This window comes from Triturus cristatus, chromosome 1_2 (genome assembly GCF_964204655.1).
Source record: "Triturus cristatus chromosome 1_2, aTriCri1.1, whole genome shotgun sequence".
Taxonomy (NCBI): Eukaryota; Metazoa; Chordata; class Amphibia; order Caudata; family Salamandridae; genus Triturus; species Triturus cristatus.
This window is the reverse complement of record NC_140580.1, coordinates 938,392,692-938,409,191: the sequence shown is the minus strand read 5'-3', so window position 1 is coordinate 938,409,191 and position 16,500 is coordinate 938,392,692. Positions and strand designations below refer to the sequence as shown.

Here is a 16,500-nt window from a genome sequence, read left to right as displayed (position 1 = left end):
TCAACACAAGCTGGACAAATCAGTAGCTCAAGGGAGACTTTTCAAGCAGAAGGATGGTGGGAGCATACTGCCTCACGTTCCAGCGCTCAATTTGCCCTAATGCATCAGGGTAAATGCACTGCATGATAACACTTACTCCAGTAGCAGTCTTTAAGTTTTCACTCTTGTTGGTGCAGCTTGTGCTGCATAACTCTAGACCCTTGTTTGTTTCTGGATTAATTTCTTCATCAGTAGAGAGCAGTCTAAGCAGTGGTGTGGAGACTGGAGAACACTTTGGGCAGCAGTTCCAGCACCCTAAAAACGACTGGGACCCCAGTTCTATCTCCTTGAATGCCTGCCAAATTCCAAGGAAGCCTTCACGGTTGGTCTTTAGCTTGGTACCTTCTAGGAATTGGGCCCAGACCAACCATGCTGGGCATGTCTTAAAGAGACGAAGGCCCAGGTTCAAAGGATTGTGTGTGCATTGTAGAAGTTTGGAAATTCACAAGAAGTACACATGTAGTCCAACAGGGCCATCCCAGTGCATAACTGATGGTAATCGTAAAGGATTTATTCCTGTGCCTGAGTCCTTGATGCAGTTCAAAGCAGCTTAATTCATAGGATGTTCATAAGGTGGGAGACCCAATCCACACTGGAAACCAAGCTTCTGCACCAGAGAAAGATAGAAGGCAAGAGAGAGAGAAGAAAGATGCAGAAAGAGAGAGAAAGAAGGAGACAGATAAGGTGCAATGCAGGGTGGGAAAGAGACCAAGAGAGAGTGACATACTAATATCTGAGTCTGGGTCCTCATTGAGCAGGATTAGAGAGAGGGAGAACAAAGGAGAGAGACAGAGAGAGGGAATGTGTGTGTGTGTGTGTGTGTGTGTGTGAAAGAGAGAGAGAGAGAGAGAGAGAGAGAGAAGAATGAAAAGAGTTGGCATGAGACAAGACAGAAAGAAGTACAAAGAAAGAGTGAAAGGAAGAGACAGATGTTGAGAAGAAGAGCGAGGCAAAGAGATTGGTAGAGAAAGAGACATAATTAAAGACCAACCTCTGAGCCTAACCCAGAGGAAGAGAGAGAATGAGAGAAAAAGAATGAGACAGAGAGAGAAAGAGAGAGAGATAGGCCTGTCTCTGAAACCTACCACCAGACACAAGAAATATGCAGACCTGTGAATGAGCACCCCACAAGAGTCCAGATTTTCATCCCTATTGAAGATCTGAACACAAACCAGAGAATGATACAGACCATTGTTCTGGGTATGAACCAGAGAGTGACCAAGGTATGAGCCTAGCATGAGAAACAGACATAGCTATTTTTGATTCTTGCACCATTGGATTGAAATGCCAACCACTAATTGTGGCACCACAAACCACTTCAATTCAGCTTCTGCTTAGACCTCCTGCCCTGTCTTCCCCTTCTTCCCAAAATATACCTCTCCCACCTCTTATTCGATGCCCCTCTTTGATCTGTTGCTCTCTATCTATGTCCCACATCCTGTGTTCTATCATCCTCACATACAGAGTTGAGAAAGGTCCAGGGTGTGAAAGGTCAAAGTGAAATATTAAATAAGTGTGCGTAGGGGGACCACCTGACTCCAAGTAACTACAGACACTGTCTCCAGTCCAGGAGAGTGTTGCTATACCCTGCCCACATTCTCCCAGGTGAAAAACACATCTTTGCTCCCACCCGGATGGGAGAAGTGAAAACAGCTGCTCCTGGTCGGGCGGGGGCAAAGGAGAAGGGTGCTGGGTGCAGCCAGCACTGCACTGGGTGCTGGCTGGGGAGCCGGTTGGGGCTGAGGGGGGGGCTAGGGTGCCTCCCACAGCCCCCAACTAAGTTTGGATTGTGGGTACCCCAGGTGCCCCAGGAGGGCACCCACAAAAAAGGAATATGCTACTTACCAGTATGCATCTGTTCTTGGCATGTAGAGCTGCAGATCTATACACTTTTGCATAGATCGCCATCTGGTGTTGGGCCCGGATGTTTGCAGTTTGTTTTTCTTCTTGGACAGTCTTTGGAAGTCACGAGTTCGGTGACTCCTCCTTCGGTCCGTACTGCGCATGGGCTTCGGCTCCATCCTCAGATTGTTTTTCGCCAGCAGGGAAAAGATGGAGCGTAGTGATAATAGTAAGAAACCCATGTGTGTTGTATCTAAATAAGATAGACTGGAACGGATACAGGTAGCCGGGGAGGCGGGTGGGCGTGTATAGATCTGCAGCTCTACATGCCAAGAACAGATGCATACTGGTAAGTAGCATATTCCGTTCGAGGCATATGAGCTGCAGATTATACACTTTTGCATAGATTATATAGCAGTACCCAGCCCTAGCGGCGACCACCGGTATCCGTTGCAGTGGTTTGAAATAGTGTCTTTAGTACAGCCTGGCCCACACTAGCTTGTTGTTTGGAGTGCACGTCTACACAGTAATGTTTTGTGAAGGTGTGCGGTGTTGACCATGTGGCTGCTTTGCAGATGTCATCTAAGGGTATGTTCCCTAGAAAAGCCATAGAAGCCCCTATCTTTCTTGTAGAGTGGGCTTTAGGTGGAACAGATAATGTTCTTTTTGCTTTGTGATAGCAAATTTGTATGCACTTTACAATCCACCTAGCTATCCCTGATTTAGAGATGGGGTTGCCTTTATGCGGTGGAGAGAAGGAGACAAACAACTGTTTAGTCTTTCTGAAAGGTTGCGTTCTTTGTATGTAGTACAGTAAAGCCCTTTTAACATCAAGTGTATGTAGAGCCCTTTCCGCAACAGATTGAGGTTGCGAGAAAAAAACAGGTAATTCCACCGGTTGATTAAGATGGAAGGGGGAAATGACCTTGGGCAGAAATTTTGGATTTGTGCGCAGTATCACCTTGCTGTGATGTATCTGTAAAAAGGGTTCTTGTATAGTGAACGCTTGTATCTCACTAACCCTTCTAAGGGAAGTGATAGCTACGAGGAAAGCTGTTTTCCAAGTGAGGAACTGTAGCTCACATTTATGCATTGGTTGGAAAGGCGGACCCATTAGCCTTGTAAGAACTACGTTTGTCATTCCATACAGGGGAAGGTGGTGCCCTGGGTGGAATTACTTGTTTAAGGCCTTCCATAAAGGCTTTAATAGCAGGCACTCTGAAGAGTGATAAATGCTGTCTGTTTTGTAGGTAAGCAGCAATTGCTGCTAGGTGTAGACGTATGGATGAATATGCCAGGTTACACCTTTGAAGATGGAGCAGATAGCATATGATGTGCTGTATGGATGCATCTAAAGGGTTGATTGTATTGTTACGGCAGTAAACAACAAACCTCTTCCACTTTGCGGCATAGCATGCTCGAGTGGTAGGACGTCTGGCTTCCTTGATAATGTTCATGCAATCAGAGGGAAGATTAAGGTATCCAAATTCTAAGATTTCAGGAGCCAGATCGCAAGGTTGAGCTGAGCTGGGTCCGGGTGGCTGATTTCTCCATGGTTCTGGGTTAGGAGGCATGGGGACAGGTGCAGTTTTTGATGTGGTACCACCGATAGCTGTAGTAGTGTGGTGTACCACGGCTGCCTGGCCCATGTTGGAGCTACCAGAATGAGTGTGAGGGAGTGCTGTTGTAGCTTCCTTATCACTAATGGAATTAGCGGGAGAGGTGGAAAGGCGTATGCAAATTTGCCTGACCAGTTCATCCATATCGCATTGCCTTTGGACAATGGGTGTGGGTATCTGGCGGCGAAGCTTGGGCATTTTTTGTTTTCGTGGGTGGCGAAGAGGTCTATCTGAGGATGCCCCCACTTGTGGAAGAATGGGTGAAGAACTTGTGGATGCAGTTCCCATTCGTGCATTTGCTGCGTTTTTCTGCTGAGCAGATCTGCCATGGTGTTTTGTATGCCTGGGATGTGTTGTGCCAGGAGAAAGATTTTTTGTGGAATTGCCCATCTCCATATGCTCTGTGCTAAGCAGGAGAGCTGGGGAGAGTGTGTCCCCCCCTGTTTTTGAATATAATACATTGCAGTCATATTGTCTGTGTGGATTAGGACTGCTTTGGCTGAAATTTGTTTCTGAAACGATTTCAGGGCTAGAAAGATCGCCAATAACTCCAGATGGTTGATGTGGAGTAACCTCTGTTGTGGCGTCCATAGCCCTTGCACTGTGAGGTGTAATAGATGCGCTCCCCAGCCGGAGAGCGATGCGTCCGTTGTTAGAATCACCTGAGGAACCGGGTCCAGGAACGGTCGCCCTTTGGAAAGGTTTGTGGTGTTCCACCACTGCAGAGATCGATGAGTGCGTCCGTCCACCAACACCAGATCCATCAGCTGACCCTGGGCCTGGTTCCACTGGCGTGCTAGGCACTCTTGGAGTGGACGCATGTGAAGTCTTGCATGAGGCACTATGAAAATGCAAGACGCCATCATCCCTATTAGTTTCATGAACACTCTTGCTGGTAGAGAGTGCTGAAGAAGGAACTTTTGGTGCAGGGCTTGCATGCTTGCGATCCTGGCTGAGTTGGGATAGGCTATAGCTTTTGAGGTGTCTATAGTGGCACCGAGGTATTGCTTTGTGTGAGACGGTATCAAGTGGGACTTTTGGTGATTCACCGTAAAGCCTAGCTGGTGGAGTAGTTGTATGGTAGTGTTTGTATTTTGTACACACTGGTGGTAGGACGCGGCTTTTATGAGCCAGTCGTCCAGGTAGGGGAAGACGTGAATATTTTGTCTTCGGAGGTGTGCTGCCACTACTGCCAGGCATTTGGTAAACACCCGTGGTGCGGTTGTGACCCCGAAGGGGAGAACCTTGAACTGATAATGTTGGCCGTCTACCACAAATCGGAGGTACTTTCTGTGAGCAGGGTGTATTGGGATATGAAAGTATGCGTCTTTCAGGTCCAGTGTAGTGAGAAAGTCGCCCTGACGGAGGAGTGGGAGAACTTGCTGAAGAGTTACCATATGAAAATGGTCTGAATGGATGTATGCATTTAGAGGCCGGAGGTCTAGAATGGGCCGTAGGGTCTCGTCTTTCTTCGGTATGAGAAAGTACAGAGAGTAGACCCCTAGATTTTGCTGATCGACGGGTACCTGCTCTATCGCGTGTTTTTGCAGGAGGGAGAGTACCTCTTGTTTCAGAAGTGTGGTATGTTCTTGTGACATCGCACGGTGTCTGGGTGGAATATTTGGGGGGGTAGAAGTTAGTTCAAGACAGTACCCTGACCGAATAATTTGGGTTACCCATTTGTCTGATGTTATGGCCTCCCAGGTTTGAAGGAAGTCTTGTAGTCTGCCCCCGACCGGAGTGGAATGGTCTGGGGGGAGCGGGGGAAAGTCATTGTGTGGGCGGTGTGGCAGAACGGGCGGTGTTGGTTTTGCCCCTGCCTTTATTATTGTTTCCTCTATATCCACCTCTTTGGTAGCCCTTTGAGAAGGTATTTTGAGGAGGGGACTTGTAGGTAGTGGAGGCGCTATCGGAAGAGTAACCTCTGCCAGAGCCTCGAAAGGAGGAACGGCGAAAGGAACGTCTAGGGGTTTGTGATTGCAGGGCTCCCATAGACTTCGCCGTGTCTGTATCCTTCTTCATTTTTTCCAGGGCTTCGTCTACTTTTGGGCCAAATAAGTGTTGTTGGTCAAAAGGGTGGTTTAAGATAGATGCTTGGACCTCTGGTTTAAAGCCTGAAATTCTGAGCCAGGTGTGACGGCGAAGCAGGACACTGGTGTTTATAGCCCTGGACGCCGTGTCTGCTGCGTCAAGTGCACATTTAATAGAGGTGTTGGTAATAATCTTTCCCTCTTGTATTAGCTCATGAGCTTTATTCTTATATTTCTCCGGGAGATGCTGCATGAGAGCCTCCAGCTCATCATAGTGTGCTCTATCGTACCTTGCTAGCAGCGCCTGCGTGTTGGCGATGCGCCACATATTGGCAGCCTGCGAGGCAGTGCGTTTGCCTGACACATCTAAAAGCTTGGACTCCTTATCAGGTGGTGGAGCCTCACCAGATGACTGAGAGTTGGAGCGCTTCCTAGCTGTGGAAACCACTAGTGAGTCTAGGGGCGCAGGTCCTTTAATATAGACAGGATCTGTGGGGGCAGCCTTGTACTTCTTTTCTATTCTGGGGTTCAAGACCCTAGCTCTAACGGGGTCTTTGAAAACCTCTGTGGCATGCTTGGTCACCCCTTTAAGCATGGGTAATATAGCGGTGGATTTATCTGCTATGTCAAATGTGTCAAGTAGGAAGTCTTCCTCAACTGGATCACTGTGTAATTCCACCCCATGGTAATGTGCCGCCCGTTGTAAGAGGTGGTGGAACCCCAGGGAGTCCTCTGGTGGAGACGGCCTGGATGGATAGAGATCATCCTGAGGCACATCTGGGACATCGGGATTGTGATAATCCTCCCATGGGTCAGGTGTTCCCGGAGGAGTGGGGTCCTGCGGGGCATCTGTGGAATAATAGAATGGATCTCCGTGGTCATCAGGGTCCGGAGACGGTGTTGGGGACCGATGAGGCAAGGGTGGAGAAGGTGGGGGCGGAGATGGAGGGGGTGGAGGAGGGGGAGGAGGTGGAGGAGGAAGAGGAGGAGTTGGAGGCGGTGGGGAGGGTACTCTGAAGGGGGATGTGGCAGAGTCCTTCCGTTTTGGTGGTGGAGGAGGAGTTGGCTTGTCAAAAAGTCTTTTCTTGGAAGACAAAGTTAAATGTCCAGTCCTGGGATCCTTAGTTAAAGTCTTTTGAAGAGGATCCGGTGTGCAAAGCTCCTCCGGCACCGATTCCTCCCTCGGTGCCGATGTTTTCGGAACCGAAGGCTTCGTCGGTTTATCCGCGCCATGCTTTCTCGGGGTGTTCGATCTTTTGGTCGGCGCCGAGGCAGGCTTCGACACGGAAGCGTCGGTGCCGAGGGATTTGTGTTTGGTCGGCACAGAGAGGCCAGGTTTCGACACCGATGGCTTCGGAACGGAACTTGTTTTCTTCGGCGCCGAAGAATGTTTGTCGGCGCCACTAGGAGGCTGGCTCGAGCCCGAGCCGCCAGGAGACTTGTGATGCTTTTTCACCGGGCCCGAAGGTGGGGTGATGGAAGCAGTATGCTTGGCTTTCCCTAGGCCCGGAGGCGAAGGGGTAACCGGAGTCTCTTTCGTAATGGGCGCGGGAGGGGGTAGAGTACTCACGACCCTCTGCGCCGGTGTGATCTCCTCCACGTCGGAGTCGTCGGCCTCGGAAGCGCTGACGACATCTTCCTCCCGCTCGGTGTGCAGCTGTCCCGATGCTCCGGTGTCTTCTCCGAAGATGTCAGGTGGAGCCGAGGTCGATGAGTGCGCCATGGTGCGTCGAGCTCGTCGATCCCGAATAGTCTTTTTCGATCGAAAAGACTTGCAGGCGGGGCAGTCTCGGGCCTCGTGTTCGGGAGAGAGGCAGAGGTTGCACACCTGATGGAGGTCGGTGTGGGGAAATTTAGACCCACATTTTGGGCACTTCTTGAAGGGAGTCCTTTCCATCGGCCGAGACCGGAGTCGAGGTAGGCCCGAAGGCCGCTGCCGATGTCTGGAATCGAGGAAGTGCCGAAGAGAGAGATGAAGAAGTCGATTCCCTCTAAAGAATCTCGATGGACGAGGATTTTTCGTCGAAGGTCGAACTGGAGAGGTTTGAAGCCGGAGCACGAAGTATTACATCCGAGCCCGATGGCGGAAAAAAACAATCTGAGGATGGAGCCGAAGCCCATGCGCAGTACGGACCGAAGGAGGAGTCACCGAACTCGTGACTTCCAAAGACTGTCCAAGAAGAAAAACAGACTGCAAACATCCGGGCCCAACACCAGATGGCGATCTATGCAAAAGTGTATAATCTGCAGCTCATATGCCTCGAACAGAGAGTTTCCAGCTTGCACATGGGCAGCCGGTTGGGGCCACAGAGGCTCCTGGGCTTCCCCCATTGCCACCAACAATAGAAAAGGGTGTGGGTGCCCGGGAGGAACAAGGAGCATTCCATAATGCCTTGTGATGGTTTTTAAATTATATTTTAGGGACCTTGGTGGTGCCCCTAGACGAGGTAAGGGCATCACCAAGCCTTTTTAATGTTGTGGGGGGCTGCAGGGTGTGCTGCAGACCCCAGCAACATTAAAGAAAACAGTAAGCCTCCAGGGTCACTAAATCAATGACCCCGGGGTAGCTTACCATATTTTTTTTTAAAGTTTTCAGGCTGGAGCTGTATGGTCATCAGTTGTAACGTAAGGCCCTCTTGTCGTTGTTTCTAAAGATGAACTTTGTGGCCTGAAAAACTTTAAAAGAAAGACTCAAAGACCTGTTGATTATTTTTTTTATAAGGATTCAATGTACATTCATTTATGATTACTAGTGACTTTTTGATAAGAATAATAGGTCTGCTTTATATATTTTAATATGAAGACCCCTTCATAAAACCAATAACCCCACTTTTTAAATGTTGGTGTTTTAACCCTTTGGCAAAGTGAGTAGGTCTGCCTTACTTAAAATGACGCCCTTTGTATTGTGACATCACATAGTCAGCTGTGCGTGCCTGCGGAAGTTTGGCTACAAGCTGGTGTTGGGTGGAGGGCTTTGCAGCAGGCCAAGCCCTGCGGCCAACCCTATGCTGCGCACAGGCAAATGCTATACAAGGTGTTGGGTTGTGGCCAGGCCCTGTGTCCAAACACATGCCATACACAGCCATGAGTCGTTCGCAGAGTCTGATTGGCAGCACCAGGGGGTTAGATGCAGGGCCTAGCCACTGGCCTTGGCTTGTGGCCAACCCCATACCGCATAGGGCAGGTGGTTGGCTGCCCGCGAGTGGTTGAATGCAGGGCCAACCACGCGCCACGCATGGCCAAAGGTCGCATGTGGTGTTGTGCTGGCATTATGTATGGGAATAAAATATTGCTTTACATTAAAAAAATACTAGAAATTCACTGAAAACAACAAGTGATGTTATAGTTAGGTATGGGAAGAATATCTAACTTTGCATTTTTAAAAAAAACCTGGAACTTCATTGAAAAAAAACAATGGTTAAATGGACGTTATAGTTAGGTGAAAATGTCTGTTAAAACAACTATAATAAAACCACTGAAATTCACAGTCATAGTTTTCTTAAGTAGCTATACTTCATGCCCTAAATTAACTATAACGTGTACCCTCACCCTAACTGGTAAGAGTATGCCCAGACATGGGTCCTGTGATCACTGCACCACTGGATTCAAGCAAGCCTGGGTGGTGAGGGATGTTACCCCGAAACCAGTCCCAGGATGCTTGTTTTCCAGTCCTGTGAGGACCAGGCTTGGCAGTTCGGACTGGATAGTTCCCACAAGGAGCAGGGTCACGACTGATTTGCATATGGCTGGATCCAAATTAGGGTGGGCACAAAAACGATGGGTTAAACCCAGATCTTTGACTGGGGGTGAATGTTTGATTAATTCAGCATTCAGTCCATCATCTGTTCTTTTAGCAAATGTATTAGCGTCTAGTAGCTACCAAAGTATATCCATGTATTGGAAGCCATTGCCCTGCCTTGTATAACCTACAGACCAGGCCCTCCCCCAGATACCAACAGAATGAGGCTGACTGAGTGGACCTGAACTGCATATGGGGCTTTACTAACTTTTATCATGTTTTTAGCTTACATCTGTGAGGATATGACTGGTTACACACTGTTAGAAATGGGGGTCTCTAGTTGGCAATGGCTGGCCACTGTCTAAGTAGGGACCCTTCTTCCTAAATCAGAGTAAGCAGACTACACCCTTTGACAACCCCCGCTCAACCCTGTGGTAACGTAGCACGAGCAGTTAGGCTTATCTCAGAAGCAGTGTGTGAAGCATTTATTACCATACACAGTAACACAGTGAAGAACACTGCAAAGGGACACCACACAAGTAGTTATAAAAAATAAGTAACTTTATATATAGACTTAACACAAGACCAATAACAGTAAAAATCCACAATACTAGAAAATAGGGTTACTCTTGAAAGGCTGCAAAAATAGTTCAAAGTGTGCAAAGAGGAGTTCAGTTCAAGGCAGTGGTCTCTGCGACCCTTTCAATCACAAGATACCTGGATTCTGTAGCAAAGCAACCAAAATGTCGCTAAGGAGTTGTAGCGATGATTTTCCTTACGCTTACGGGTTAGAGAGCATTTGGCAGCCCGCACACAGGTGATGCAAAAATCTTGAAGTCAGCGAGCCTATGGCAGTCCGCAGACAGATGATGCGATGATCTCCGGTAGCGAGCACTCAGCGGCAGCAGCGCTACGATTTTCCTTACGCTCTTCAGCTGTGGCGGCTCGCTAACGGGCGTATGCGATGATTTTCAGCACTCTCTTCTCCACAGTAGAACTAGAGGCCCTGGAACTCACAGGAGCCTCACCTGCAGATAGAAATCCTCGCTGGGAGGAAACAGGAGGCTGGTGGTGGAGTATGATGTGCCTGAGACTCCTGCAGGAGGTAAGCTCTCTTCTAGCCCTTGGGTGATTGCTTTAGCAAGTTGAAATAAAAGTTCTCTTCAAAGTCCTTTTCCTCTTCTTCCAAGTCCAGTAGTAACCACTGCAGGCCAGTCCAAGAAACAGCACACAAGCACAAGGACAGTCCTCTCCTGCAGATTCCTTCAGTTACACGGACAGAGGATCTTCTTGTTGTCCAGGAGCAATACAAATTGTAGGGGTTTCAGCACAGATATTTATACCCCAAAAGTCTTTGTTCTAAAGAGTCACAAGTCACTGAACCCAGCCAGAACCAGTTCTGCTCAGTCCTGGAGCACTTTGTTTACCAGGCTGCTTCTTTCCTTTCAGAGTGCAGGGCAGAGACATCAGACGCACCACAGGAAGTGGAGCCAGCATTGTGGAGGGAAGGCACAGCCCTATTCAGGTCCCAGGTGCAACTCCTCCCACCCATCTAGATGCAGATCTCTCTATTCACCATTGGGACACCTCACCCTGTCTCCTGTAATTCCCCAGCCCTGTCACTCCAAAACCAGACAGCCAATACACATAACAGCAGAGCACACTGGAAGGCTTAGGCAAGAAAATAGCTACTTTCTAAAAGCGGTATTTTCAAACACAGAATATAAAAATAAACTTCAATAAAAGATGTATTTTAATATTCTGAGCTCAGGCATACTAAATTTGTTTTTCTACCATGTTCTGTGGGTCAGTTAGGACTATAGAATGTAATAGCCAAACCTCCCATTCTGGCCTATGGAGAACAGGTAGCCTTACAGTAGTGAAAAACGAAATTTGGTGTAATTCACTACCAGGACATGCTACACACATCAGAGCATGTCCTCCTACCTTACACATACAATGCACCCAATAACAGTAAAAATCCACAATACTAGAAAATAGGGTTACTCTTGAAAGGCTGCAAAAATAGTTCAAAGTGTGCAAAGAGGAGTTCAGTTCAAGGCAGTGGTCTCTGCCCTGCACTCTACCTTACACATACAATGCACCCTACCATAGGGGTGGCTTACATGATGCCAAGGGAAGGTTTAGGGGCTGGGATGTGGGTGCACTTCGCAGCCAAGATGGCAGTTCTAGACTGCACACAGACACTGCAGTGGCAGGTCTGAGACACACTTTACAAGCTGCTTCTGTGGGTGGCGCAAACCAGCGCTGCAGGCCCACCAGCAGCATTTGGTTTACCAGCCCTGGGCACACACAGGCCACGCTACTAGGGACTAACAGGTAAACCAAATAAGCCAATCATGGATATACCAATTCACATGTCATATTTACACAGGGAGAGCATATGCACTTTAGCACTGATCAGCAGTGGTAAAGTGCCCAGAGTCATAAAGCCAACAAAAACAGGTTAGGAAAAATCCAGGAGGAAGGCAAAAAGCTTAGGGATGACCCTGCAAAAAGGGCCATTTCCAACACACACTCTTTGGCAAACATGATAAGGGTACTTACAGTCTAAGGAGCTCACATACAGCCTGGAGGGTTGCCCATCAGCACACCGGGTCGGCTAAGGCCATGGTCGCTGCTCCCCTGGCTGAGGAAAGCCCACCAAACTTGGAGATACTTGCTAGATGTTGGGCTTCCTATGCCTTCATTTGAGTCACCGGTGCACCGCTGAAGGCACTGAACAGTGTAGGATGGGCACCGTATTTGAAGCACTCACTTGGCAACGTTTTTTGTCTCTTAAAACAAACCACCAAAGTGAGAATTTATTTTCAGAAAGCAAAAAATCATTGCCCAGATGCTTTCTCCCACATGTGGGGGCATTGCATCTTTTCCCCCACCTGCATAGAAAACAAATACTAAATAAGGTGTGGTGACAATCAGTCACCACGACCTGGTGGCCCCAGTAGCAGGGATTTTTTTCCCAGCAGGTGGAGGCTATTGTGTTCGCCCAACGCAGATTCGCGAGCCTCATTTAGAAGTGAGTGAAAACTGACAGCTTTGTGCAGGGCCAGACTGGGAACCCAAAGCAGCCCTAGAAAATGTTGTTGAACTAGTCCCCGTACAGTGCATCACAAATGCAGTGAGCAAATCTGACTATTACAAAGGTTTTTTGGGTGTGGTTGTCCGCCCAAGAGAATTGGGGAAACAAATGTGCATTCTACAACACATTTGTCAATATATATTCAAATGTGTTAGCTTTTAATGCATAGTAAATGATGACCTTGCTGTGCCCCTGGATACGACAATCTTTATTGGGCTCTTCAATGATTCCCTCACTATCATCCTTCAACAGATCCTCTCATCTCTACACAGCCCCTCTGTTACATGTATTTTATTAGGTTTATAGCACCTCTCACATACAAAGACAATGAATCATACATGTGTAAATCAGTATATAGAAAATGGTACATGAGGCAAAGGGGACTTCAAGGTGTAGGATTCACATGACATCCATCCTGGTAGACACTTTTTAAGAGTGCTTGCTCCGGAGAAACACAAACTCAGCATTCATAACTAGGGGTAGGCGGGATTTGCGAAATTCTCTTTCGCAAATTATCGCAAAAATGTAAAAAATCTCCGCAAACACGCGGAAATATCGTGAAGATGCGGAAGTTTTTTTCCCTCCCGTTCGCGGTATTTTCTGCGTGGTCGCGGCTCGCCAACTTACCCATGCGGTTGCTCGCGGGCGCGGCCATCTTGTTTTCACTTGTCTCGCGGTGCATGATCGCGAGAAGAAAGACGTGATCGCGCGACGCATGACGTTACTGAGGGCGCGAACTGTCGCGAGACAGCGCAAATGGCTACCAACAATCCAACATCTCGTGGAGAACGTGACCGGATCGGGAAAACTTGTCGGCGAACGCGGGGATTCAGGTAAGGCAATCGCGCGCACGCGAGAATGTATTATTTTACAGCGCAAGCAAGAAACAAATTATCGCTAAGCTGCGGAATGCAGAAATTTTGACATTTTCGCGCTTTCCGCGGAACGCGAAAATGCCAAATTATCGCAATTTCCGCTAACAGAACGGAATTTTGGCCCAGGCCTATTCATAACATAACACAGTGGTTAGGGTTGACTTTAATAATAAGAATGTATTTCTACCCAAACAAACCTTTTTTAGCAACATCAGGATAATGAAAGACTGAGGGGAAAACATAATTTTCTAACCTTTACAATGCAACTTGCATGCAGCTCTTTGATAGCAGTTGATAGTCACTGTGTTAGATTGCGATTGTAACCTATGAACTGCACAGTAACAAAAGAATCTCTGTGATAATAGCAGTAACCCACTGACCTATGCATATAAAATATTGTTCTTAGAAATGCATGGTACACGTTCTTTGCAGTAGGCATATTTACCTTCTGCGTTACCTTAGATGAGTCAAAACAGCCACTAAACAAAACTTACATCTCTATCCAGAAGGTACATTAATTACCAGAGTTAACTTGACAATTTTATTGTTCCCCAGAAACTGCTGATTAATCAAGGAACTCTGCAGTGCTTTTAAAACTGCTGCGCTGCCACAAAACCGGCCCCCACTAACAAAAGCATCCAACCATTCTTCCAGCCTCCCATGGAAACGCCTGATTCCCGGTACGGCCAGTTCGGCCTTGGGATTGTAATGGAAGAGCATCACCCGGCTATACCATCAAAAACCTCATATCTGGTGGCAAATCAACCACATGCCTGCTTTGTCTACTCAGTGGCTAGAACACTTTCATCAATATGGTGCACACTTACATGGCGAAGATCTCTAAATATGTTGGGTGGTCCTTGGCCACACCAAATGGTTGGTTGGCCATCCATGAATCTCCGAATGAGCTCCTAGCTGAAAACTGCGGGGCACCGTTCACCCCACTGCCCTAAGAGATTCCTAAACAAATGATAAAGCCCTCTCCCCACGCCCTACTTTCACTGAAATCAGAAAATGAAAGCTCAGCTCAGGGAATGAGGCACTGCCAATCAACCTTTTAACACTGCCAGCTTTGGTCCTCCTTCAATTACATTCAAAGCTCAATCTTCACATCACAAATAGATCTAAATACAGTCATAAGGATGAACTAAAACACAACACTTAAAAGACATCATAAGGAGACTCAAACTTAGACCTAAGTGGAATCCTGGAGACCCACGGAAACATACAGTAAGTTGCAGTTGCAGTCCATGGTGCATTGAGACAATATTAATGTAGCTCAAATGGACGTAACATACCGTAAAATGTTAAACGATTCAACACCAGGGGCTACTCCAGCGCTAGCCACAGGACTGAAATTCATAGGATAACGTTTTCGGCAGATACTGATCCTTAAACCGCAAATCCGACACCATTAATCGAAAGTTATTCCTTTGGATAAAGTTCACATATTCATTGTGTGTCCTACTTTTAATTGTTCTTTTACTGTTTTTACAGTTATTCCTTTGCAGTAATATCTCTCACTGTACACTAAGGTCGCATCTGTGTATTGCATACTCATACTTGCAGTTCCCTGTATCTGGAAAGTCACAGTGAAACATGCAGTGACCTTCAGATCATGACCAGTATGATTGTCTCAGCTTTCCATTCTTCAAAAGTCAGTAAATTCAATGTATCATCCTCCCCACCTCACTTTGTGTTCCATGTTTACACCACTCCCTCCTTATTTTACGGCCTCCCAGGTTTTCAATGCTTCAATCAAAGGTCGCCCAGTGATGAAACTCAACAAAAACACAGCTAGTTGCTAATCTCTGCAGGCGCGGGTTGAAGAAAAGGACCTGAACCTACCGTGTTTGAGGCTGCTCTTTATCTGCTCCGAAGAAGCTGAAGTCGAACTTCCATCCTCTACGGCCGTCGCAGACTGACGATGTAATCATCCACTTCTTGGCACAGGTCTCCTTGGACCGCCCTACGGTGGACACACAAGCTGTCAGCTTCTTGGTGAAGTTACCCAAAGGAACTCTATACACCTAAACAATGGATTAATGAAAACAGGAATTGAGACCCACAGCACAACAGCTGCCCCTGTGCTCAACTCAAAGCTGAACTCTTCCAATGGGCCTTTTCCATAGCTTAAATCTTCTGCTCACATGTCTAACTCTGCCCACTCAACAGTTTGAGAAATGTCCTCTTCTCTCTGCTCATAACATGAAAGCTACCTGTCTTGCTTAGCTTATAGAAATACATATGTTGACTTCAAAACTCTCTGATGTGTGTAGCCCTTAGCTGTACAGTATCCAACATGAGGTAAATCATCCAAGATTTATGTTAACCCACAAAAAACCTTAGACTACATGAAAATCTATGAGACTCACTTTACTCAACCCTTACCGGACCCACACAACACCTCACGAACCCTATCAGATACCTTAACTAACTCATCAGTTACCTGGGATACCTCATCATGAGGTGCACAATTCAACACTTTAGCTAACCCACACAAGTAAACTGCAATACCTATTTCAAACTGGGGATACCTCATACAACATCAGAAAGAGACTCATTCAACTTTTTCGACTATGAGAAACTGTACAAACCGGGGAGATCCCACACAATAGATGACACCAATTCTTACACCTGAGATTCCCTCACTTAGCACCCCGCCGCCTCTGTCCCACACATCATATAGCTCTATGAGCACATTATGTAGCTCATCCAGTGCAGTGTCACTGAATCCCTCTGTCCTCCTACCTAATTACTATGCACATAATCCTTAGGTCCTCCCATCCAAGGTTGATCTACTGAATCCACTCGATCCTCCGACTTCTACCAAACCTGACTGCGCTATCCACCATCATCAGTAGTCTTTCATCAAAGCCTGGACCTCTTCAATAATACATTCCAAAGCATCCTTAATGGTGATTGTCATCCTTTGTGCAGTCCTCTCAGTGCGATAGGAGAGCAGCTGTGCGATCTTCCCAATGGAGTAACCTATCAGTGCTAAAGAACCATAAGTGAGGGCTTACTAATGGAGTACCCTGGCAGTGCTATTGGATCCAGCAGTATCAACTTCCTAATGCAGCATCCTGTCAGTGCTATAGGATTCGGCAGTGCCAGCTTCCCAATGCAGTATCCTGTCAGTGCTATAGGATCCAGCAGTATCAGCTTCCTAATGCGGCATCCTGTCAGTGCTATTGGATCCAGCAGTATCAGCTTCCTAATGCAGTACCGTGGCAGTGCTTTAGGATCCAGC

The 16,500-nt window shown here is 47.3% G+C and overlaps 1 protein-coding gene across 2 annotated transcripts in view; it reads right to left on the bottom strand.

Annotated features, from left to right (window-relative positions):
* Window positions 1-16,500, bottom strand: part of DISP3 (dispatched RND transporter family member 3) — a 148,273-nt gene that overhangs the window by 42,017 nt on the left and 89,756 nt on the right. For both annotated transcript variants that reach the window (XM_085609878.1, XM_085609879.1), the window contains exon 13: window positions 15,096-15,277. In XM_085609878.1, coding sequence (XP_085466004.1) covers window positions 15,096-15,277 — 182 coding nt within the window. The remainder of the gene's footprint in view (window positions 1-15,095; window positions 15,278-16,500) is intronic.